This window comes from Thunnus maccoyii, chromosome 1 (genome assembly GCF_910596095.1).
Source record: "Thunnus maccoyii chromosome 1, fThuMac1.1, whole genome shotgun sequence".
In the NCBI taxonomy this organism is placed as follows: Eukaryota; Metazoa; Chordata; class Actinopteri; order Scombriformes; family Scombridae; genus Thunnus; species Thunnus maccoyii.
Window position 1 is genome coordinate 9,253,952 of NC_056533.1, and position 24,908 is coordinate 9,278,859.

The window sequence follows — 24,908 nt, forward strand, 5'->3', positions numbered from 1 at the left end:
GTGTGAAGGTTGATTTAAGTTCATGTGTCTCGGTTAGATGTGTAATTATAATGACTCCATACACACGTGTGCAGGCGCACACACATACATACACACCGCCTCATCCTCCTGCTTCTTTCCCTTTTACGCCTCCCAGGCTAACAAATCTGTTTGGTCCTGAACCCTCCAACAGAGGGAGGCAGTTGTGAGAGAATTGAAGCAGAAATCAAGACCCCCGGGGCTGGAAACAAGAAAGAGGAAGAGAAAGAGGCAGGGACAAAGAGATACAGTAGAGAGAGATGAAATAAATGATGGAAGCCTTTTTAAAACTGCTTTTGAGTCATGATGAAACAGCAGTTGCTCAAGTAAAACATGCTGATGGAGGAATTTAGGTTTTGATCAATTGCTTTTTGCTGTCATTCTGGAGGCATTTTATTTGCACATCATTATTGGTATGATTGCTAGTATTTTCACTCACTTTGGCAACATGTACAACATCCTGACAACAAATGGCTAGTGAGCAGGAATAAAGTAATCAGGGACATGTGGAGAGAAAACCCAGGAACATGAGCACATGCAGAGAAAGTGAAAAAGGGTGCAACAAGAGGAAAAAGGAGAACACTGACACCTGATTGATTGATACCCTGCAGTGGGTCAGTGATTGAATACTGTGTGTTTCTGTGTAACTGAACCTGAGTGAATGTTAAGGGAGTACGACCTGAATGTACTTAAGTGCAGAAAACGTAGTTAACAATGACCCTAATGTGCTTCCTCCAATTCATTTTAAGCCCACATAGAGCACTTGCCTCTGTTACCTTTACCAGCTTGGAAAATCTCTGATTAAAAATGAATCAGCTTTTCACTGGTGTATTCTAAACTTCCATTGCCTTGTTCACTTTAGCATTACAAGAGTCTCATGTTACTCTCCTGGGACAGCAGCTTTTTAGCCACGCAAGAGGGATGGCGATGCCACTCTGGCGGTCAGTCAGTCTACCACTTTGGTTCAGACTGAAATATCTCTTCAACTATTGGATGGATTGCTGCTGAATTTGGCACAGGCATTCACTGTCACCAGAGGATGAAGCCTACTGACTTTGACGATCCCATGATTTTTCCTCTAGAACCACCATGGGATTTGTTTTTTAGTGAAATGCTTCCACAACCGCTGGATTTCTTGCCACTAAATTTGGTACAGATCTCCATACACTTTTCTTCTAGGCACTTGTCCACTTGTTCACTTGTCCAGTGGACTATCTAAACATGTATGTAATGGATTGACACAACATTTGGTGAAGACATTGATGGTTGGTGGTTGATGGTTGGCTACCATGAGGTTGACATTTGTAGTTTTGGGCAAGATGTGTCAACAACTTAGTGATATTGGATGAATTGTCACAAAAAAATCTTTTAAAAAAATCTGAACTTGTCTAGGACTACATTCCCACCAGCCTCAGCTGTTCTTTGTATTTAGTGCTAATTAGCAAATGCATGCTAACATGCAACTAAACTAAGACGATGAACATAGTAAACATTATACCTGCTAAACATCAGTATGTTAGCATGCAGACGTTAGCATTTTGCTCAAATCACCACTGTGCACAGCCTCACAGAGCAGCTAGCGTGGCTGTACAGTGAAGAGATCACTGTTCCTCAGGTCCTATTTGGTCAAATCAGAATTTTATAGAGACACACTGGTTTGGGTCCTTCTGTTTTCAGCTACCTTTTTAGCTACTCAGCTACACTCATGTGTATACTGTGTGTCTGTGTGCAGTGAACTGTTCATGTTCCATGTGCAGACTGAAAAATGTTTTTCTCTTGGGAGCACAATGAAGTAGCTGCCTGTCTAGCTACCCAGCCAGCTATAAATATTTATAAATAGGGAATCATTCAGGTTCAATGCTGCCTTTGAACTGATTCATTCCAGTTTGGTGATATATGTCTATTAAGTAAAGCCTTAGCCAAATATTCACCACATTTTATCTCAATTTATCACAGTGAACGGATTATATGTTATCAGCCCCAGTGACTAATAAGTTACCTCTCTGCTAACCCCCACCACTGCTAAAACACTTGTTGCCTCCCAGTACGATGGTGGGACACATTAGCATGCAGAGGCTTCACTCTTAGCACTGATATGCACAATCATCAAGCCGTTTTGTGGGCTGCAGTGGCTGAATGTGGCTCTCGGTCTCCTCTGTGATTTACATGCAAACCCTGCCAGATGCTCGACATTGGGGAATCGTTTCATATTCTAATGCCATGACAAGAAATATAGCCCTTGAGCATTTGGCTGCTGCTGTGCATATGCTTGTACAGTATGTGTGTATGCATGTGCTGTTGCCTTTACTGCTGAGTTTATGATGCAAACTAGTTTCTGTAACAATGTCACCACAAGCTTTTTATTTGGCCTCTCTGATTATATTTCCCTGAGAGAAGAATGAAATCCTAAACAGAGTGAAGACTTGTACAGCTCTGAATAAATTCTCTGATTGCTATATGTTTTGTTTTCAATTTGTGTTTGGGCGCATAACAGGTAATAAAATGTGGGTCCTGGTTTTGGTAAAGATCCTGACGCTGTCATAGTCATAAATCAAAAAATAGAGCTGGGACAGCTCGGCTGTTGGATGATGTCGTTTTCCATCACTTTTCAGACTTGTGTAAAATTGCTTCGTCTGTCTTCAGGGAGCTTACAGGGTAATGTGTTGTCAAAGATATAAAAGCTGATAGGGCACTGTGGGAACAGAGTCAGAGTAACAATCTCAGTGTTTTGTTTTATTATCATTCTGAACATCAAGACCACAGATATACAGCAGCACAAACTGTAATTGCTTCAGTGCTGTGTCATTGCAGATAATGTTCTGCGTGGTGTAGATGCTTGATTTTAGAGGACATACAAGTGGCTTCAGATAGAATGACTGATAGGTTCACAGCAGATTTCAAATACGTGTTTATTTCTGTCTCGACTGCAGTCCTTACCCTCAGTGTTCGCCATTGTTTATACCACAATAAAGAGAGAGCACATTGAGCTGTGCGGGGTGACTGTAAATTGTCGATAGCCTATATTGCAGAGGACCATAAATATCAGCTGTCCTATAGCGCTCAGTATTTGCCACGGTTGGTCGCCATTAACTGAAGAGGACACGGAATACAGTCAAGGAGTGTTTCACTGTAGAGACTGCTATTTGGATAAACGTGAGAAAGGGGGTTAGCGTGGGTTTGCCGCTGGCCTGCATTGCTGTCACATGTTCACTTTGCTCATCTCTGAGTGGGGGGTTGAGTGAGCAGGTTGAGGCCATTTGTCAGGAAAGCTATTTACATGTCTTCTTTGGTGCGGTGAGGGGAGTTGTCATCTGAGCTTTGCACATAACCTCAAGGCGTCTTCACACGATAGTGGCATTTGGCAATTAACTGGCCTTATTATAGCACTAATGCTACCCTCACTGTGTGTATATGCACAGTGTCTGCTACTAAACTAGCAGCCGCAGCATCATAATGGTTCTCAGTATTCATGTGAGGCGACTATTTATATACGTATTTACACCAGGGATCTCATTTTAAGGTTCTTGCTTGGAAGTGTTGGCTTAGCAATTCCGTCCACTCGAAGAGGCTGGTGTTAAGAAGTCACATTAGACATTTGCTTATTTCAATTAATGTTGAAGGTCAACCACATTGCTGAAAGACAAATGATCACCTCTGATATATTTATGAAAAGAGCAGATATGACAGTTTGGGTCCCATCGTCTTTCCTCACTCACAAGCATGATGTTTGCCTTGATTTCACTATTTTCGACCCCTCCCCCATATGAATTTAATTCATTTCACATCCATCATTAACTAGAAGAGCCTTGCCTCAGTAAGTTATCCTTCCTGTGTTCTCTTGTTCAATTTTACATGTCCTCAAGTTAATTCCACTCCTAATTAACTACCTTTGAAAGGAATCTGTGCAATAATTACCACAAGGAGGTGAACGGAAGCAATCACACTTTGCACAATTTATTCCAGACCACAGGGAAAACCCTACAGAGTCACTCGCTGCCTCATTTTTTTGTCCTGAGAATCACCTTCAGCTTTCACTTTTGAAGCAGAGACACAAACAATCAAGGGGCTCCCCTGCTGGTTTTTTTTGTCTGGTCTGGTGTATTTTCAGAAATAATTATTCTAATAAAAACAATTGTGAAAAGAGAAATAAGAGCTTGAATAGAGAAACTGTGCAGGTGAGACCGGAACAGCCCACAGGGTGTTGTAAAAAAAAATAGGTCCTGCAGCAGAGAAAGAGGAGGAAGAATTAGGAGCAGACGTATAATGACATCTAATGTCACCAATGAAGAGAGTATCACAAATCTGTCCAATATCACAAATCACAAATTTGCCTCAGGGGCTCTACAGTAATACAACATCCTCTGTCCTTAGACCCTTCCACACAACAGCAGGCACAGTCATATGTTGGCTACCACACAGAGAAGTTGGAGATGTGCAGTTCTTCCAAAAGCTCACTGTAGCTGGTCCCTATTGCTCCATTACTCCCTTGCAAATATGAAAAATAATCAGCAGATTATAAAAAAGTCTTGTATTGTAGACAATCGTGCTCAGCACTAATCATTTGCATTAGCAGTAACTTAATATTGCTTTGATGTGGTGAAAAAGAGCGAACAGTAAACAGTGAGGCTGTGATTAATTCGATCAAAAACGAGATTGTATTTCAAGAAAATATTAAGGATTATACATTTTAATCCCTAGAAAAGTCCCATTCCAACAGTGTGTTAGTCCATATCAATACTTCCCAATAGTTCCCTGTGCTGTCTGTGGCACTCAACCTTAAGCTTCTAATTTGTACACTGATTACTTTAGAGAGGGAATTAGAGGATCCTAACCAGATTTTATTGTCCAAAACCAAAAACTGAAGGAAAAAAACACACACATCAAAACACAGATCAAAATCAAGAGTCTGAAAAAAGCTTAATGTTGAATCTGTTTCAGATATTTTTAGAAAGAATAAATAGTTAAAAAAAAAAAAATTGTATAAAATCTTTGGCATTTTATAGCTACATGATAAACTGCACCTGTGGAAGTTAGCGTGACACACACACACACACAGACACACACACACACACATAAAAATAGTCACAATGAAAAAGGAAAATAACTGCAGCAGTAGCACTCATTTCCTTTTGAATGCAAGTGTTAAAATTGCAGCAGCTGTTATTTTCTTTGCTTTTAGGTGGCAACATTAAGATGAAATTAGCTAAAGTTTTAAATCGTGGCTGCTATTACTTATCTTTCCTATAGGTGGTGCAGGTGAGCGTGTCTGCATTGACCAAACAGTTTCCCGTTGTGGCTCATCTGTAGCCTGCTAACATAAAAGTGTGAGTTTGGGAGGTTCCATGAGGCCGTGAGGTGCATGTGTGTGGTAGGGGTGTTTTTTTAGAGAAATAAAAAGGTTGTCTTTCACACTTGCAGGGAGTTTTTTTTAGCTTTGTTTAAAAGCTTTTGGTTTTAATTCAGTGTGATTACGCTTATAAGCCTAGAGATAAAAGTCAGCATGTGTCTGAAAGGTGGCTAGCTCAAAGGTTCGATTGCTCTTTCAATCCATCACAGAGGCCTGGTGCAGCACTTTGACAATAGCTTAATGAATGAGTCTATTTTAAAACCCAGGAGGGGAAGGCTGCGCTGTCTCTGCTCCTGTAGAGTAAATTAGATTGACTTCTAAACTCTGAGAAACAGATGATGCAAATGTCACACTTGATCAATTGATTTGGCTGAATTAGCTAATGCACCTGAGAACTGCACCTTACATAAACATAAAACATTTGCTGGAACGCCATGAGCCGGGATTGCAGACCGTTACAGTGAAGGAACATTGAGTGATGCCGACTAGAGTGACATGTCTGCCAAAGCATCATGGAGGAATTTCAGCAGGAGTGACATATTGCCTACAGAAAAGTAGGAGGATGCCGGCTGGAGAAGCATATTAACTGGCAAAACATAGACGAATGTGAGCAATGAGATTTAACTAATCTTCAAACGACGGTATGCCACAGTGATCTAGGCCTTTTCCAGAAGGGAACACCGGACACACAGGTGTCTATTACTCTGTATGTTAAATGAAGGATTTCTTTCTCTGTAGTCCCATGTCCTTTGATGATCAATTACATGCTTGCCAAATTGTGTGTCAGATGCAGCTGCATATGAAGGAAACAGTCTACATAAATTCTCTTTCCAAGAATTTGTTGAAGTATTTCATGGGCAGAGATCAGGGTGGGTCTTAAATTTCATGATTTGGATCAGTTCCATGATAAAAGTTGTTGCTTTGAGTTATTTTGACTCATCATTTTGTGCTCTATTCATTCTTAAGATGCTGATTACTCGCTTTGTCAGAAGTATTGCTTTTGAGTTGAGTTTAGATGCAGTAAAAAAAAAAGTACAGACAAATGATCTTCAGTGAGTGTCAAGGTATGTCCACTGGATTTGGCTGTGAAAAATTCTGGCTCCATCGCAGCTCCATTGCAATTCCAATGTCCACTGGAAATGTTTGAGAAGTGGAGCATCTATTCTCCAGCAACCACATTTCTAATAAAGTTTAGAGTTGTTTTGCTGACATTTTTTGTGTTTTACAAGTATATTTTGTACATGTGTACAGCTCATTTAGATGGGACAGAAACCTATTTTTGCCTCTTTCTTTTCCTTGTCACCACTCAATTTAAATGTCAATATAGCTGATCACTTCTGTTCAGCTGTTATCATTATTAAACTTTTTTGTAACGTCATCTGAATAATTTTTTCAAATGACGTTACAATCATAAAACAATGTTTTATCAACATGGCAGTGCAGCATCTTGGAAATGACTGCTTGTTAACAGATCACTGTTCACAAATTATTGTTTCATTCTTATTCTGTTGTCTGACAACAGACAGAGAAAAATGTGTAAAACAACTAAATTGTGTATTTGGCTGCATGAAAACACAGTACGTGATCACAGCTGAGAATGTCTGTCTCTCTGTCTCTCATTCTCTTGGTTTTTTCTCTTCTCACTCACCAGTTACATTATTGTGTAAGTGTTAAGATAAAGTGAATAACAACTGAAATCATTAAATATATATATATATATATATATATATATATATATTAAATATTCATCACAAGTCAACTGCCAATTACTATCTGCATTTATGTGCACTCACAAGTGTTTTCAGGGATGCGAGCGGCTCCAGAAAAAAAAAAAAAAGACCTAAAGATAGTGGAGTATAGAAAAGAGTGCAAGTGAGACGCATGTTAGTTAGAATTTGTCTAATCTGATTTCAAGGTAGATGTGGCATTGTTTACATCTTATCATCACACCTTTTGTGTCAAAGACTATAATATTTACAGGAATACAAATATTCGAGCTAGAAGTTCACCCAAAGCTCAGCTATATGATCGTTATCCAAATTCTGAATCAGCACAGTTTAAAATGGGTCTTTGACAGGTCAGAGTGTATGGCTGAATTTGCCTGCTGTATGAACCATATACTAAAAATTGAAGGGGATGAGACATGAAAAGAAATAGACTAAAGTTGGTTCATTTCATTTTCCACTTCTCTTGAATAAATCAAACTTGCTTTAATGGAGAGAAACTTTACTCTCAGATTGACGTTTCGGGGTAAAATGTCCAGTCTTGAATTCCATTCTGTGCACAGGCAACGTCTTAGATGACAAAAACTCTCTCAGAAGCCGTTGGGCCTTTTCATCACTCACACTAACATAAATGCAATTTTTAGGATGTTCTCAAGTCAAGAAGTCCAATTTCCCTTCACTCCTCAGAAAACCGTCATCTCCCAAGAAATCAAGAGGTAGTTTTTTGTGTCGTTTTTGAGCGCTGTGGTTTGGAGCGAAGCCAGGCGCTCCCTGAGGCCTCATCGATCTGGCACTGGAGTCTGATCAGATGGCTTTTCATTCCATTTCATATATTGTATTAAAAGACGGAGTATAATATAGGATCCTTTTGAGGAATCTTGTTTCATTTTTTAAAGACTTCAGCCATGACTCAGCATGATATTCTGTGCAATGATTTTATTTCAAGTATAGTGGTGTTTGAAGCTGTATTTTCTAGTATACTGCGCATATATCTTTGTATGCTTTCCGAGTAGTGGAGGGTCAGAGGCATCAGCAGAGATTTAGAGCTGCAGTGTGCCAGTCGTCCCCAGTGGTTGGGCAGGCAGTCGCCCGGCGTGGACCTGTGCTCTGCTGTGCACATCTTTCCAATAAAGCAGGTGCTCAGGTATGAAAGCACTGCATAACGGCAAATGTTGTAAATAAATTGCTGCTCACATGTGTCACTTCATCACGCCCCACCTCCACCCACCCCACTGCGGCTGAGGGTCTATAATTTGATATGACTGGGTCTTGATTACTATTTACTGTGTTGTCAAGGTGAGGGAGAGACTCAGCTTTGTGAGTAAACAGATTCCCTGTCACTGCTTCACTGAATCAGCTACTGTTGGCTGTTGACTTTATATCTGCTTGCTACTGTATTTCCCATCCCTCTCGTCGTGCTTTCATCCCCTCTGAAGATTGCAGTTGTCAGGGCTCTGTGTTGCTTTTGACACAGCAGTGATAAAACTGCAAACTGGATCACACTGGCTGACAGTAAATCATGTCAGGGACTTTTTGAATTTTGATTAGAGAAAGGAATTTATGGTGGTTATTGACAGGTACGTGTTGTACGACACCATAAATTCAACCAGCAGAGACTCCAGCCTCACTGCTCGGGGAATGTCTATATTGATAATGATTTAAATATATGCTGATATTTGAATGTGGGTGGGTGTATTAATGAATTCATGACTCAATCAATATTTTTTATCGGTTGGATGGCTGAGAGTTTTGGTTCAGGAAACACACCGAATGTGTGTTTCACCATTTCATCACTTTCACACTTTCCTGTACCCAGCCTAGTTTCTTATGTGATTTTTTTATACATGAAGTTATTTTAGTGCATTTTAATTTTTAATATGTTGAAAGGTTTGATAATACCAACTGTCAATTCAATTAGATGTAAATTAATCAGTGTGGGAGGTTTCTACATAACAATTGCTGGTCAGTTGGGGTGTAAGATCTCATATTGTTGTGCATTTAACCATGGAACTACTTTATTTTAGTAAATATGTTTTGTATATTTTCTTGTTATTTCCATAATTTTGTTATGGTTTATGTGCAGGCAACTGTACTGTATATTCAACTTGAAAATGTTTTATTGCTTCACATCCATATCTTGATACTAAATTTCACGTATCATTGGGTCAATCAGATAGAAAGATGAAGTCATTTGCAGTACATAAGTGTGAAAGTGCAAAAAATATTTCACGTTTACATGCACTGTAACTGCCACTATGATGATACCTCATGCATTTGTATTTATTTCCATTATCAAGTATGTTATCATATGCAACAGTGACACTGATCAACAGCATTAAAAGGCAAGCTTAACCTGAGCTCCATGTTCACACTTTGAACTGTAAAATAACTTATCTAGAGCTGCAATGATTAGTCGATTAATTGATTAGTCAATTGTCAGAAAATTAATCAGAAACTATTTTGATTATCGGTTAATCTTAAAGCAAAAATGTTTGCTGAACATTGAAATGTTTGATGCTTTTTTGTCACACATGATATTGAACTGAATATCTTTGGGTTTTGGACTGTTTGTCAAATAAAACAAAACATTTGTAGACATCACCATGGACTATAGGAAATTGTAACAGTAATTTTTCACTATTTTCTTACATTTTAATGACCAAACCATTAATCCATTAATCGAGACAATAATCATCAGATAATTGATAATGAAAATAATCAGTAGTTGCAGCCCTAAGCTCGTTCTTCTGTCTCCTTCCAGGTCCAGTAGCTGTGATCAGTGGAGAGGAAGACTCTGCCAGCCCTCTTCATCATGTCAACCATGGGATTATTACCCCCTGTACTCTGGACGCGGGCCCTGATGCAGTTGTCATAGGGATGACTCGCATTCCTGTGGTGGAGAATCCCCAGTACTTCAGACATGGACACAACTGCAACAAGCCAACCACCCGTAAGTACATGTAATGTTTCAATCATTTTGGGGGTGCTTTATAACGGTGGTAATGTATCCCTCATTACTATTGGTGACAATACACATGACCTTCCTTTATGGATATATAAATGGATCAGTGTTGTTCAAGTATGGGGCCGAGCATAATAAAACTGTATGAACTCATTGTACTGTCAGACGCTTCATGAAAGAAACACAAACCCCCTGCCAAGTGTTATGTAGTGTAAAGAAAAGTGTAGCGTCTGGTCAGAGATATCTAATAACACCATGTTCAGCGTTGCATCTCCATTGTAATTTTCTGTTTATCTTTACAATAAGAAGTGCCGGGGCCCTCGGGGCTATCGTATAATTTAGTGTCATCTACAGAGTTAGTGTGATCATATGGTGTTAGCATCTGGTGGCACAGTTCCAGTCGCCTCATACAGGATCTGTTTAGACAAAAGCAGCCTTCTGCATAGCAGCTTCTGGTGTTCAGACAGCCCCCTCCCCACCTCCCTCACTCTCCCTCGGGACTCATGTCCCAGGTTGGGGAAAGACAAGACCACTTTAAGGCCCAATTACTCACAATTACATCAACTGCTCAAGAGAATCAGCAGAAAACAACTCTGCCAGCAGCCAGCCACAGCCTGGCGCCTGCTGCTTCCCTTCCAGATGATACCAGTCAAACCAAACGGCTGTAGTCATAGAGAGGACTCTTTTCCTGTCTCACACTAGATCAGGCATTTCCCTGCTCTCTCACTCCTGTGCAGCTCAAATATGCATTGTTTACATGTTGGCTTGCTCTCAAAATGGCCGTTGGTCAGGCTACAGAAGTTGACTTCTGAGTGGGAGCCAATGAGAAGAAAGGAAATCCCATTTAGATGTGATAAATAAATGACAGGTCTTATGTATTATGAATTGCATGAATTGTTAATGGCCAGACGGTGACTGATTTATAACCTCTCATGCCTGGCACAGGAGATCTGATTGTGAGCTAATGAATAAATGACAGTGGGCACAAATGAAACTTTCTCCTGATCACCATGCAGCACCTGGAATTGAAAGTCAGACCTTGCATGTGCAACATAACTGTATTTTAAAGATGACAGCTTGACATAGGCTTTACTGAACATCCTCCCCATCAGAAAGCAATATTCTTTTGGCTTTTTAGATCGAATTCTACATGAAAAAGGACAAACTCAACAGCGACTGTAGGAAATGAACCCTAAATTCATCACAAGGTCATAATGGCCACTGTTTTCTGCCTTCGGCTGGAAAAACAAAATGGCTCTGAACGGCTTCTGCCTGTGCCGATCATTTCACTGAAATGAATGTATTCTTTACCCTCAGGACAGGCATGCGGGGAAAGGAAATGTGTATCCATGTGTATAGCTGCAGTACGTGTGTAGGTGTATGATAGTGAAAATGGATCTGTGCATGTATGTGGATGTAGGCATACTGATTTGGGTAGAATCATATGTCACCTTATTTTCCTATACTTTCTCTGTGGTTTGGAAAGTGTCTTCAGTCAGGGGGCCCTTGGGAGTCCCTGGGGCCCACTAGGTCCCTATTGTCCTGCTGGTCTTGCTCAGCATGATTGTTCTGCAGCATCATGTGTTAACTGAAGAGCTTCACTCAGCTCAGATACAGTACGGCTGCTTTATTGATGGTCAGCCACCAATCCATAATATATTCATTCATTTACTTGAAAGCTTCTTATCCAGGTTGCTGCCAGGGTGTCTCACACACATGCATGCACGCACACACAAACACACACCTCTCCCTAGTCCAGTCCAGCAGCAGTCACACCGGAACACACACATCCATAAATTTAAATACACCCACGTTTTTCCTTACCTAACAGTATGTCCATCAGGAGTTTACTAATGTGATGGTCAGTCCCAGTCTGCTTCCACTACCAGCCTTCTGGGTAATTTATAGTGTTCCTCGCTGTCAGGCTCTGCATTCTGAAATCAGCTCTCACAACAAGAGTGAGGAGGAGAAACAGTCTGCTGCTGTCTGCCATGCTGGCTTCTGTTAAAACAGCTGCATTTGATAGAAAATCGCCTGCTGCATGGCTCACACCAGTGATTCCAGTGTGCCTTACCAGATGTTGATTTTCAAGTCAATCCTGGCAAAAAAAAAAAAAAAAAACCTTCAGTTAAATATTTTTCATCCCACAGAACAGTGTTGGAAAGAGGACAGACTGAGCACACAGTATCTCGGCTGTCAGGCTGTGGCACCTGAGAACAGTGGAACTGCGGCTGTCATTCCCACACTGCAGGAAAAACAAAAAATTACATAAATATCATCCAATTGCAGCTGCCCTCTAGTTGAACCAGCGACCTGCACACATGCAGTTGCACACAGGCCGGTGTATAAGATGAGGGCATTAAGAAAATAAAGTTGTCACTCCGATGCCAATTTAAAAACATGAAGTGCCATCACGGAATTGGTTCATCTTCTGGATGAACCAGTGGCCTCGACTTTCGCTGCGGTAAACAGGCGAGCCGTGACTGATTAGGACGTTCATTGAGATCAGGATTTTTTTTTCCACGCCAAGCTGAAAAAGGCCAATCCTGGGGAAATGTAGCCGCATTAGGGAGATAAAGGCAGAAAGGCAAAGGACAATTCTTTAACCTAATGACAGATCCATATCTAGCCGGATCCGCTGTCTCCCAGCAAGTGGCTTTGTTTTATCACTCAGCTTGCTATTTTAATTACGGATTTGTCACATCCCGCTGGCCAAAATTAGACAATTGCTTTTGATGTTTGAGTATGGCACATAGCCTTTCATTATATCCATGTTATTAGCAATATCACACGTGGACACAGCACGGACAAACCCCCTCTCTGTCCCTTCTGCTTTTGGTGTAACAGAGACATAATTACGCTCAAGGTGATGTTTTTGAAGATGAAAATGTTTCCAGCAGAGACAAGGAGTGACTAATTTGGCAGCTTGAAAGCTCAGCAAATGAATGGAAATGCAGAGCAGATTGATTGAAAGGCAGTTATCATGCACCAAGGCTATGATTCCATGAATTATAGTTTGAAACAGAACAGCCTCATAGGCTAGCCGGTTGTGAATTCAAACAACCTACTTTAATTTGTTAGTCAGAAAGTCTGAGTTCTTTCAGCTCAGACCAGAAAGCAGCCAAATAGAAACTTCTAAGGAAAAAGGAGTTTGAAAAAGATGTATATTGATGCCAGGTGCAATCCTACGAAAACTCGATATAAAATATGCCTAATCCACATCTAAATTCACGGAAGATCCCATCAGCCAAACCTCCAGATATGCCCAAAGAAGTAAGCAGTAAGATGTGTAAACGCAGTTGCTTTTTTCAGTCTTCATACAGTACAACAAGGTAGACTAAGTTAACAGTAAGCACTGAAAATGAAAGAAATTAATGTAAATTAAGAATGTTGGCGTCTGCAAACACATTTAATTGGTTTTCAAACCTTTGCAAACCAGAGAGGTGACAAGAAGCTCAAAACCAGCGAGTCATTAAAAAAAAACATTTCTTTCCTCTTACCAACTAAGAAAAAGTGCCTGAAACAATGTGACTTATCATTTTATTACAAATATGGGACATATTGTTATAGCATGTGTTTTGTACAACTGAACATGACCAATGTGTCTTCAGCATTAACACTGAACCAAGCAGCTTCACATTAAAGTTGAATGTTAAAGCAACACACCCTCATCAGCTCATTCCCACCACTGAGAATGTGGCCCACTAAAAAAAACCTAGAATATTAACATCTTGACTAAGCAAACTTCTTAAAAAATATAACTATAAATGTACTTTTTTGATTTATAGGAACATACTGTGTTTTCTACTGTGTCTGTGGGGACTAGCAGCTCAGGGTGCATAACATGCCTCTCCTCTTAGATGTCAAATATAACTATTTTATGCTGGTAGTCTAGACTTTAAACACCATCCCCTGGGCAGCAAGTGCAAAGTACTTAGTGCTTAAGTGTACTTAATGCTTACATTTTAATCCAGCAATAACATTGGAGTTGTGCTTAGGGAGAAGCCATTGTCAAAAAGAAATCAATCACAATTTCATCTCTCTATATATACAGTGTGTGTCGCAAGACTCTCTTGTTTATGTCTCAGAAATGGAACCAAAAGTAGTCCATTTTTCCCCCTTAAGAAAATGTAAGCAGGGTGCTGTTAATGGTGATGCATTTTATAGCTTATCTAGGCATACATGCTTATTCAAATGAGCCAGAGTACTCTGAGGCTGGGCAGCAGCAGCAACAGCAGCAGGTTAGGAGGAGTTACCCACTGAGAGTCAACAGTAAATGCCGGTGTTCATGTCACAGTTGCCCAACGATGTCAACAGACACAGAGCCCCTGTGCTGCACTGAATTTAATGGTAGAAAGCTTTTTGTATGCCATTAGCTGCTGGATGAGTACCTCTCACCTAACTATTAGCATGCTGCACTTGTTGTAGACAGGTTAAACGATAAGTATATTACAATGATCTTGGTTAGATTATGTCCCTTTTGATTTCTTTGTAAATCACAGTGACAAAATATGATCACAAAATCAGTAGAACAGGAGAAAATGTGAGTAATTTTTGCAAGTGAAGAGCAATAATTTAAAGTATGATTTTGTTCTCATGAAACACTTAGACGTTATTTTAATCCTTTGTCTTTGTGTTTGTAGCATTAATCAGAAATTTCATGATTTATAACCATTCATAAGATGCTTGAGTTTCAATAAGTTTTATTATAAATTTCATATAATTCATAATGTTTTATGAGCACTCACTTTTTCTCCTTGTAAGAGGTTCCTTATAAAATGCTGTATGAATGAATTACACTTCCTGACAAGTAACTTTATGTACAAAGTAAGTAAATGCAGAGCAGATGCAGGAAATGAGAATTTGTGAGGATGAGGATGCATTTTTGATTGAGCCACCCTTTCTCAATGTTAAAGCATTCATCCTACAAAAGACATGTTGTCAATGACCAGGAGACATGCATCGATCGACACACCACACACACTGAGGAAAGCTGTCAGGCAGAAACACACACATGAATGCACAAAGTTGGCAGGTAGTTGGACAAAAAACACTTCAAAATGAACACACAAACACAAACACTGGGGGAAAGTTGGCTGGTAGTTGTGGTGAAATGCACACACAGACACAGACACAAACACACATAGACACACACACACAGACACACAGACACAGGTACAGAACAAAGCCCTCCAAACATCTGTGCTCCCGCAGCAGCCTGACCTGACTAGCTGACTAAATCTCAGTGCTGCGTTGTCTCTCAGCCTCCAGGGAGAATGTTTGCTGCCGTTGAGGCCTCAGGTGAGCCGGGACAAATGAATGATGCTGAGCTGCGGGATAGAGATTTAATCTCAGGGTTTTTCAGCGTGCCACTCTGGGTAAATAGGCTGCAGGATGTAGCTTGAGTCCGCCTGCAGAGGAAACTGAAGGTTAACGTAACTTGTCCTCACTGCTGTCGGTCGGCACGCGCTATAATAGCTGCTTCATTCCCATCAGTGCTGAGGACACAGTGGTCAGTGACTATTTAGCAGCTGAATAAAACAAACCTAGATGGAATATTCACATCCAGGAAATAAGGAAGAGGGGGCAACTGGTACAAATGGAAAGTTAAACAGGTTTTCAATGTTGCTGCATTTGTAGTGGGTACATTGGCGTCCGCTGTAGAAATCCCCATTGTTTCATTAATTTGCATAGATGCTAATTTTTTGTTTTACAGTTGGGCTAAACCAGGCCAATGTAATACAAATCTGTAATCTATTCACCCTCCCACATGGCTAATGGCTGTGATGATAATGTTCTGTTCATATTTAAGTAGTATTATCATTATAGTCAAAATGGGGTCATGCTGCAAGATTGGAGGAAGAAATTATTTGACTCTTGTCACATAGGATTCAAAATATTTTACTCTTATCTTGAAGAAAATATTGGCTAAACAGGGTGATTACAAAATATTCAAAACACCAGGATGATGAGAGTGATAATAAATTATTTTAAAATTACATTTTGTCTTTTGTTAAATGCAGTTTAATCGGAGGTGAACATCTGAAATCTACAACAGCATATAAAGCTCTGTTTGCAGTAACTATATACTGATGCCAACATCAATCTCACTGTTACAGTATAGTGTTTCAATATAGCCCAGTGTTATCTTATATTGTTGTCAGCAATGTACAGGGGTCTTGTCAGTCTGGTTCATTGTATCAATCAGTTACAATTGATGTGTTGATAGGCTCTTTTTTGAAATAAATTTACTGAATGGATTTGAAGAGTTGCCAAATCTAATGACAAAAATGTTGAAAGTGATGTTCTTCTTACAGGCAGAAAAGTGACAGGAGCGTCCTGCTACCTAATGAATAGCCCATTAAACTTTTTAAACATGACTGGCTCACCAATCACTCAAGTGAATAACTTCTATCTTTTCCTTGAGCATAGACACATTCTGACTTTTCTGACCAAAATGCATCCTGTGGTACTGCAGATCATGGTTTGTAACTTCCAGAGTCTTAAAGAGAGTAAAGTAGACCAACAAGTCCTGGAGTAAAAGTGCAACAAGAGTTAATCTAACATCCAGTGCAGGTGGATGTAATTAATGCAATTTAGAGTAGTCAAGGCAAAAATGTTACAATAGCGAATATAGTTTAGCAAATTAGTATACTTCAGTTTAGTTAATTTACATAATGTCAAAGAGAAGAAAGGATATCCTGAGAAAACAGATAAAATGTGATTAAAATGTCCTGTTTGCATGTTTTTGAGATAAGACATCCATATATGAAATATTACATCAGCTCATTGCAAAGGAGAAAATAAATAATATAAAAGTCAAGATAACCAACTAACTTTTACAGAAAAGATAAAATATAGAAAAAATAAATATATTACGCTCCAGCAGTATGTGTTTAAAACACTTATGGAGCCCCCAACTGCTGACAGATGACAACCCTCAATTTTTTTATATTTTTGGCATTTCACCAACTACCTCATGCAGGGAAGCTTAATGACGGGTGCTGCAATAGAATAAGCTTCAATAGCTGGATTGTCAGCATGACAAGCAAGCGGTAGTAAGGCCAACACTGATCCTTGAATAATCATGAATGATGGAGGTGTACAAAGTAAGAGATAAAGAAAGAGATTCTTCATATTTTCTTCATATTTCTCAAAGAAAGTACAATAGTAGAGAAGTAGGATTCAGTGGGGAATAGATGTTAAGTAAGCCCGGAAACTCTTCAGGGTTGAGAATTTTTATACAGTTTTCAGCTGAGTGTCAGAGACATTTGCCCTACAAAATCCAGTCAAAACACATTTTGAATTCAGATGTATGTGTATCGACTTATGGATGTTTTTCTCAACTCTTGGAAAGCAGAATTTTAGAGGATGAGACTCTGACAGCAGAAATGTGTTTGTGTCACTGGTGGGGCTCTCACCCGGCAAACTGGCTGCCAACCCTTACAGACACTTCTGATCTACTTTGAAACTGGGACATTTCTTCATATTTAACACTGATTTCAGAAATAGCGGTTTAGATAGTGTCTGATGGAAACACCAGAGGAGCAGGTGACATTTTTTATGAATCACCTTCACAACATGTTCATGACCAGATGGTCTGGTAATTTTGTGGAAATGACAAAAAACCCAGAGGGATGGTCAGACCGAACTTGTCGTCTGTGTCTATGAATCAGGAAACATTTTCAGAGATTACATCATTTGGTGAACTACTTTTGGGTGAAGCCATGACGAACACGGTGAGTCGGGTGGAGCCTCTTACTCCCATTCATTTTCTATGAGAAGCAGCAAATTACTTGGTAGGCAGCACAAAGGAGAATGTTCAATGAAATGAATTGTGACTTAGAAGGGTGAAAAACCATGGGAACCAATCACAAATTTCACATAGCATGTAATGTAATTGTAAAAACGGTTATAGGCTAAAGTTACCCTGTGGAGTTTTGAACCACTAGAAGTGCTATAGAGCAGTGTTTACAAGCGATTAGGTTTGTATTGTTCATTGGTGCAAGGATGCACAAGTACGTGAGCAGTATAATGTGGTGACACAGTATGATATGACAGCAAGCCAAGAAACGTAGTGATACACCAAGAAAGTCAGCGAAGAAGAAGGTTGCTAGCAAAGAAACATGTAAACAATGCATAATTTCAAATATTTCCATAAAACTGGCTTTACAAATGTTTTCTGAGGAAGGATTTCTATTTATCTGTAAGGCCTCAAGGTTGTTTTTGGTGAGAAACACTGAGTTTAAACATAAATTTGTTTGTTAACTATAAAACATTTGGGGGCACCTTTAACCATGCAGAATTCTCTTTTTTTTGGTATGCTGATGAGCTTGTATTGACAACAGATGCAACAGCTGATGAGCTCTACCTTGTCAGTGTTCTCTCAGAATATATAGTCTTGTTTGTTCTTAAGTCCTCAATGACATATTTTTTATGATACATATAACCACAAAAAAAAACAACACAAAGAATGCACAGATGGAGGACAAAGGATAAAGATTCAGGAAGTTTACTTGTTAATCAAGGACGTTTTAGACTTGGCTAACGAGAATGTATAGGGAACTCTGCTGTGAGAACAATGTCTCAGCAGCATCATAGCTTATAGTCAAGAGCCCCGTGAAACTGTGGAAAAACTTCAGCAAATAAAAGTGCAAAATTGTCCAAGGACAGTTCAGCCAATACTTGCTGATATAAAGTACACCACTTTTTTCCTGAGATAAAGGAAAGAACACTGAGCATTGCATTTGTGATGCTACTGTCAAATGTGACTTTAGCTTAATTTTACATGAGATTTAATAATTCATTTTATTATCTCATGGTGCCTCATTCATGTACTGTCTATGGCATGGACTCTGGTACAGTAAAACTTTTTAGTGAAATTCATACAGATATTGGTGAGATTACACTGAATAATCTGTCGAGAGGCATTAATACATGTGTGCCTTCTTTACATTGTTGCCATTTCACTTTATGTACTTTATAAGGAGTTATGGTTCAACAAACATTGGACACTGATTGCAGCTTTTAGAATTACATTAAATTTCCAAGGTTCCACTATAATGATATTTCTAATTTATGATTTATTTTAATATTTAATAACATTGTTTCGACTCCTCACCAATAAAATTGTTATTAAGCTTGCTTCATCTTATTCATATGTCAAAGCAGAGAGCAGTCATGGAGTGCCTCTCATATTATATAAATGTGTTGTTGGAAACTATGTATTCTTCTTCTTTCGGCTGCTCCTGATAGGGGTCACCTCAGCAGATCATCCATTTCCATCTCTCCCTGTCCTCTGTTTGCTGGAAAATATGTATAAATACTGTATAGAAATGTGTGCACACTTATTGAATCAGTACAGTTTTTATGGTAAACCTATAAGTTGGCATGTTGCAGTAAGAAGTCAACAACTCCTACAGCTCAACTCTCACTCTTCTCTTGTGCCAGTCTCTCTCGACTACTCTGCCTCTTAATCTCATGAGTTTAGTCAACTTGTAAGACAGTTTTACTTGACTAATCAGTGTCAATATAACCTTAAACCTCATTCACACAAACATTGCAAGCAATCAAAAAAAGGAAGAAAAAGGGTCAAAGGTCACAACATCCCAACAGTAGATAATCTCCAAATAATCCTGTTAGAATGAGTTATTAGGTAGGGGGAAAAGAGTATCAAAGGAGACAGGGATGGCTTTATTTTTCTCCTCTCACCATGCTTTTACACAGGAGGGCATTTAACAATTCTGTTCTCATTATAAAATGTCCCCCTGTGTTGTTTCAATGCCAACAGTAAAACCAAGAAATCCAGATAAGAGATTTACAGCTCAGCAGGTCCAGTGTCATCTCACGGTCTATTTGTGCTTTGGAGATTTGAAAGCACTTGAACCCTAATGTTCCCAGTATTCTCTCTTGAGTAGCTTCAAAGTTAGATAAAACGTGTTTTTACACAGTGTGACAACATCACATATTCTGTAACTGCTTTATTCAGAACACCACTAAAGCTCTATTACACTTATATTGAGAGAAATATTCAAATATTCAAAATGTTTTTTTTTTTGTTTTTTTTTTTTTTTTAACTTATTCACCTTTACATTAAACAGAGAATTTCAGATGTCTTGTGCATCATTTTTTACACACTCCTGCATAATGCAGCATGGCATATTTGGTAGTATATCTTTAGAAACCTTGCCTAGACTTTAAAATACTACAAAGTAGCTTCACCCACAGTGCAGCATGTACAGCTGAAAATACACTGTATATCTGTCTCTGTGATTGTATTCTGTCTCAGTCAGTCTTCCCCTGTTTGATATTCTCTCTCTCTCTCTCTCTCTCTCTCTCTCTCTCTCTCTCTCTCTCTCTCTCTCTCTCTCTCTGTCCCTCCCCTTTTTGCCTAAATTTTCTTTTTTTGTGTTTGTTCCCATGTTTTTGAGATTATGACAAAATATTCATTTGGAGATTAAAAAAAATCCTTCTAAACATATTTTTCTGCAAATGTTGTGCCCTTAAACAGGGGAAATAGTGAGGGGAGAGGGATGAAGAAACTGGTACACAGTTCTCGATTTTACGTCTGTACCGAGTATCAATTATATACAGTACAACAAAATTCACACCTTTTTTTTGTATGAATACACTCAGTCTCAGGACCACAGTTTCGACAACTAAGTCATTCTTCCATGTTTTTCTAAATAATGTAAATTATAGTTAAAAGTTATAGTTGCATAACCCTGAAAGGAATGACATTATGTTTCTGAAAATTTTAAATTCTAATCTGCCACACACACATAGCATGTTTTTCTGTTTTACATCATGTACTAAAGCATAATATCTGCTGAAAGGTTTTAAAAAATTACTCATCACTATCTCTCTCTCTTTTCTCTCCCTGCCTGTCTGTGTTGTAGTTGTCCAGCATATAAAGCGGAGAGACATCATCCTGAAAAGGGAGTTGGGTGAAGGAGCGTTTGGTAAAGTCTTCCTGGCAGAGTGTTACAACCTTAGCCCCACCAAGGACAAGATGCTGGTGGCTGTCAAGGTACGTCACTGTGTGTGTGTATATGTGTGTGTGTTAAAACAGCGTTAAAAGGTACAGCTCAAGGTATAATTTTTGGGTACACTTATTTGCTTTCTTGCCAAGAGTAAAATGAGAAGATTGATACCACTCTCCGTACAAAGAGTGGTATCAGTCTTCTCATTTAACTCTAACAAGACAGCAGATTAGTGTATTTCCCAAAATGTCAAACTATTCCTTTGAACTATAGTACGGGGAAAACATGATAAAAGGGTCACTGGTGGAACTTGGGAAATCACTCTCACTGTTCATGATAAGTTGAATCACTGCCATGTTATATTTGTCAGTGATAGCAATGAGCAAAATTGACATTCACTAGTTTGGTGGGTGAAGGCTCTCCAATCTGGCTCTTGGTGACCCAACCTCTCTGTCTATCCAAAACTTGGTCCCATATGAGCTAAGGGACCAGCAGTTACGGTCAAAAGGAGTTGTGGCTTCGCAGATGTAACAACCAAAGCTAATACCCCAGTGAACTTGATGCTTTGTTATAAATGGGGATTCCACCAATTTTACATATCAAAGTCTGTTTAAAAAGTTCTCTAAAGCCTTTTGTGGCTTCAGAGAAAGCTGTGCAAAATCAGATAATTCAAGTGACTTCACTTGAGGCAGCAACGGTTCAGGCTGAAGACTATGAGCCTCATAATGAAAAACATCTGGGTTTGTGGAGTTAGAAATAAGTGGGGTTACCAGAGCTGCTCCTCATCTCAGCAGCTTGAGGCTACATTAGCTGCAACTAGCATAACACACCCATATCACTGACTAAACTTTGCATTAGGCATTGAGTTGCATTGTGGTAAAGGCTTTAAAAAAGGACAATATCTCTGTTTCTGATTGATTTTTATGCTTTCTTGTCCATCATCCATTGTGAGTTCAACAATGTTACAGGAGCGCAATGCTGAATCAGCGCAGTACTCTTTTAAGGGGCCTGAAGCATTTAGAACCATTTCCCCAGTGTGATGGCTCTCAAAGCCTTCATGGTGTTCAACATTATGTTGTGCCTGGCAGCTCCCACAGTGAATATGAGGAAGTGTATGAATGTGAAGCAGGATAATACTGAATAAAAGGTTGCAGACTCAGCAATCCTACCCTGGATAAAATTGCAGTCAGAAAACCACCTTGACCTTGACAGCAGAAGTTAGTGAAAGAGATACAGATGAAGATGAAGATGATCTAGTACAGAGGTATTCAATTAAAATTCAAAGAGGTCCAGTTAGAGAAACTTTCTTCAAGTAAAGGTCCAGAACATCATAATGTCTAACTTATGCTATGATTCAGTGCCATATATATTGAAGTAGCGTAGTAGTTGTATAAATGTCTGTATGTAGCCAACAACTGACTCTCAAATCAGATAAAGTACAATTCAATTATATTTCAACTATATTTATTGTCAGTTTTCACATTGAACTGGAGGGATTATAAGTAATAAGTAATACACTAATAATAAATAAATGTTCTTTTTTTGTTTCAAGTAAAATAAGGGCTGCATTTAAAAATAAAAAACATGACAGTGTCAGGCAGTAGCAGGAGATGGACCAAATGCAGGACACAGGAGCAGCAGGAGCTGAAGAATAACTCTTTATTCATGATAATTCAAGCAAAGCTGAACAGGACAGGAAAACTGGGCACAGCAGAACAAACAGAGCAGTACAAAATGAAACAAAGGATTCAAAAGGGCTGAACTGAAAACCAGGACTTAAATACAAACTGAACCAATAAAACAAGAAGGACACAAGGGCAGGCTGGGAGACAGGGAGCAGGGCAGGGCTAACAAGACTGATGCAGGGCAGGTGTGGAGGAAAGAGCAGGCCGGGGAAAAAAAACACAGGGCAAACAGAAAACCAAAACCCATATACACATGAATATAACTTATATGTCACATTGAGCAGAGTTAAAGAACTCAAACATACATTACTATTGATGTAAACATGAAACAATAAGTCTGTCAAGTGGAGTGGCCGTGTATTAAGGTTGCATGTAACAACAAAAATAGGACTGAAAGACAACTTTTGCTCTTTTGTTTTTACAAGGGTCAGTGTGTAGCAAGCAACAGTCCTCAGTCACATTTAACTTACTTAAGAAAACAACTAGTGTGAAAACTTCAATTTCAACTCTAAAGGCCTACTGCCACTCAGTCCAGTTCAACAAACAGGGAAAAAGTCTGAGTGCCTCTGGTGGACTGGTGTAGGGACATCAAGCCAGACTGGGACAGAATCATGACAAACAGAGAGCTTTTGAAAAATGCGCATCGTAAAATAAAGTGCTTTTTGAAAAGTGAAATAAAACGTGTAGCTTGAGTTTCCCTTTTTCTTCTTCTTTTTTTTAACTCCATTTCACATCTTAACAGTCTCAACCAATTTTATAAAAAAACAATCTCATCACAGCTTAACCACTGAGCAGCTTTTACACCTTTTACACCATTTTCTCTTTCTTTACCTCTTATATCCCACTCCCCCGATTTCTCTTGTTCAGTGAGAGAAGTGAGCTCTAGCTTGTCCTGCCAGGATTTTAAGTCTGAAATGTGTTATAGGAATCTGGTGGATCGATCATATTGGGCCCTTAAATTGTTTATTTTCTGTACCCTCAGTTCGGATTAGAGTGGGTATGTTTGCACAAAAGATTTGGCTTTGTCTCATGGTGACGCTTCATCCATTCTTGATTAAAAGCTCTGTTTTTGCTGTCTACTGTCCTCTTTTTAGAGCACATCACGTGAAATTACTTTCCTGTGACTCATTTATATGTCTGACTGACAGTCTCTCATCTCGTCTCTCCCCTGTGTGCTTATCAGAATGCACAGATTTGATTGGCTGAATAGCATCACATGAGATGATTTAGAACACATTCAATTGGTCTGTGAGTTTCCTGGGCCAGTAAACCAGTGCCGTAAAGGCTAGAAAAGCTGCACTGGTTAAAATAGAAATTCTCTGTCAATATTTAATAATTCTCATTAATTTATCGGTTATACTTGCGGACATAACAGTGACTGCGGTCCGCATATTAGTGACCTTGGATCTGGTGTTTGGCTGTCATTTTCTTTTCTTAATATTACTGGATTAACAAAAAAGAATGTTTCCTCCTCTACAGTGAGCTCTTTATTTTTAAAACACAATGCAATGTGCATTTTCATTTTAACATGTCCCTGTCTGTGATAAAGAAGGAAGAGGCTCTCTGAATACACTTAAAGGTCAACAAAGAGAAAATTCATTGCTTTCCCTCAGTTTATTGTAGTCGAGCACTTGAAGGTATTGTTTTGGAGGGATGCCCAGACAAGAAACATTTCCTTAAGAGTGTGGTTTGATTTGGTAATAGAATTTTATGGCCATTTTACTTACTCTGCCATACATCTCAACTACCTCCAGCACTTCACTGCAAGAAGAGAACAAATGAGTGAAATGTATTTCCATCCCAAGGTCTTTCCATCTGTAGTAACGTCAGCAGCAGGCTGGGAAAGCAGGACTCAAGGCCAAGGAGATCTGAAGCCTGTACTATGAAGCAGGATTTGGGGTTAGCAAGGTAACTTCAGGTTTAATGCTGGGTTTTCAGGGTTACTACAGTGGTCACTTTTTACCGGGGTACTTCGCCATGGTAGTGATGCCACACTTGGAGCAGGTTAACTTCAGAGGATCAAAACCTGTAAACACCCCAACCACTGACCAATCAGATCACTGGAAAAAAAGAGTCATCATTCTTACAGGATTCCGAAATGGACAAAAGTCCTGAGTTTAGAATAAAATGACAAGTACTGTAAAAAGGAGCAATATACAATATATTTTTATAGGTCATTAGAAACATTTT

At 39.2% G+C, this 24,908-nt stretch overlaps 1 protein-coding gene across 1 annotated transcript in view; it reads left to right on the forward strand.

The window, feature by feature from the left end:
* ntrk3b (neurotrophic tyrosine kinase, receptor, type 3b) overlaps nt 1-24,908 on the forward strand; it is a 179,209-nt gene that overhangs the window by 127,339 nt on the left and 26,962 nt on the right. The window contains exons 12-13 of the mRNA XM_042407707.1: nt 9,851-10,039; nt 20,950-21,080. Of these exons, the coding sequence (XP_042263641.1) occupies nt 9,851-10,039; nt 20,950-21,080 (320 nt within the window). The remainder of the gene's footprint in view (nt 1-9,850; nt 10,040-20,949; nt 21,081-24,908) is intronic.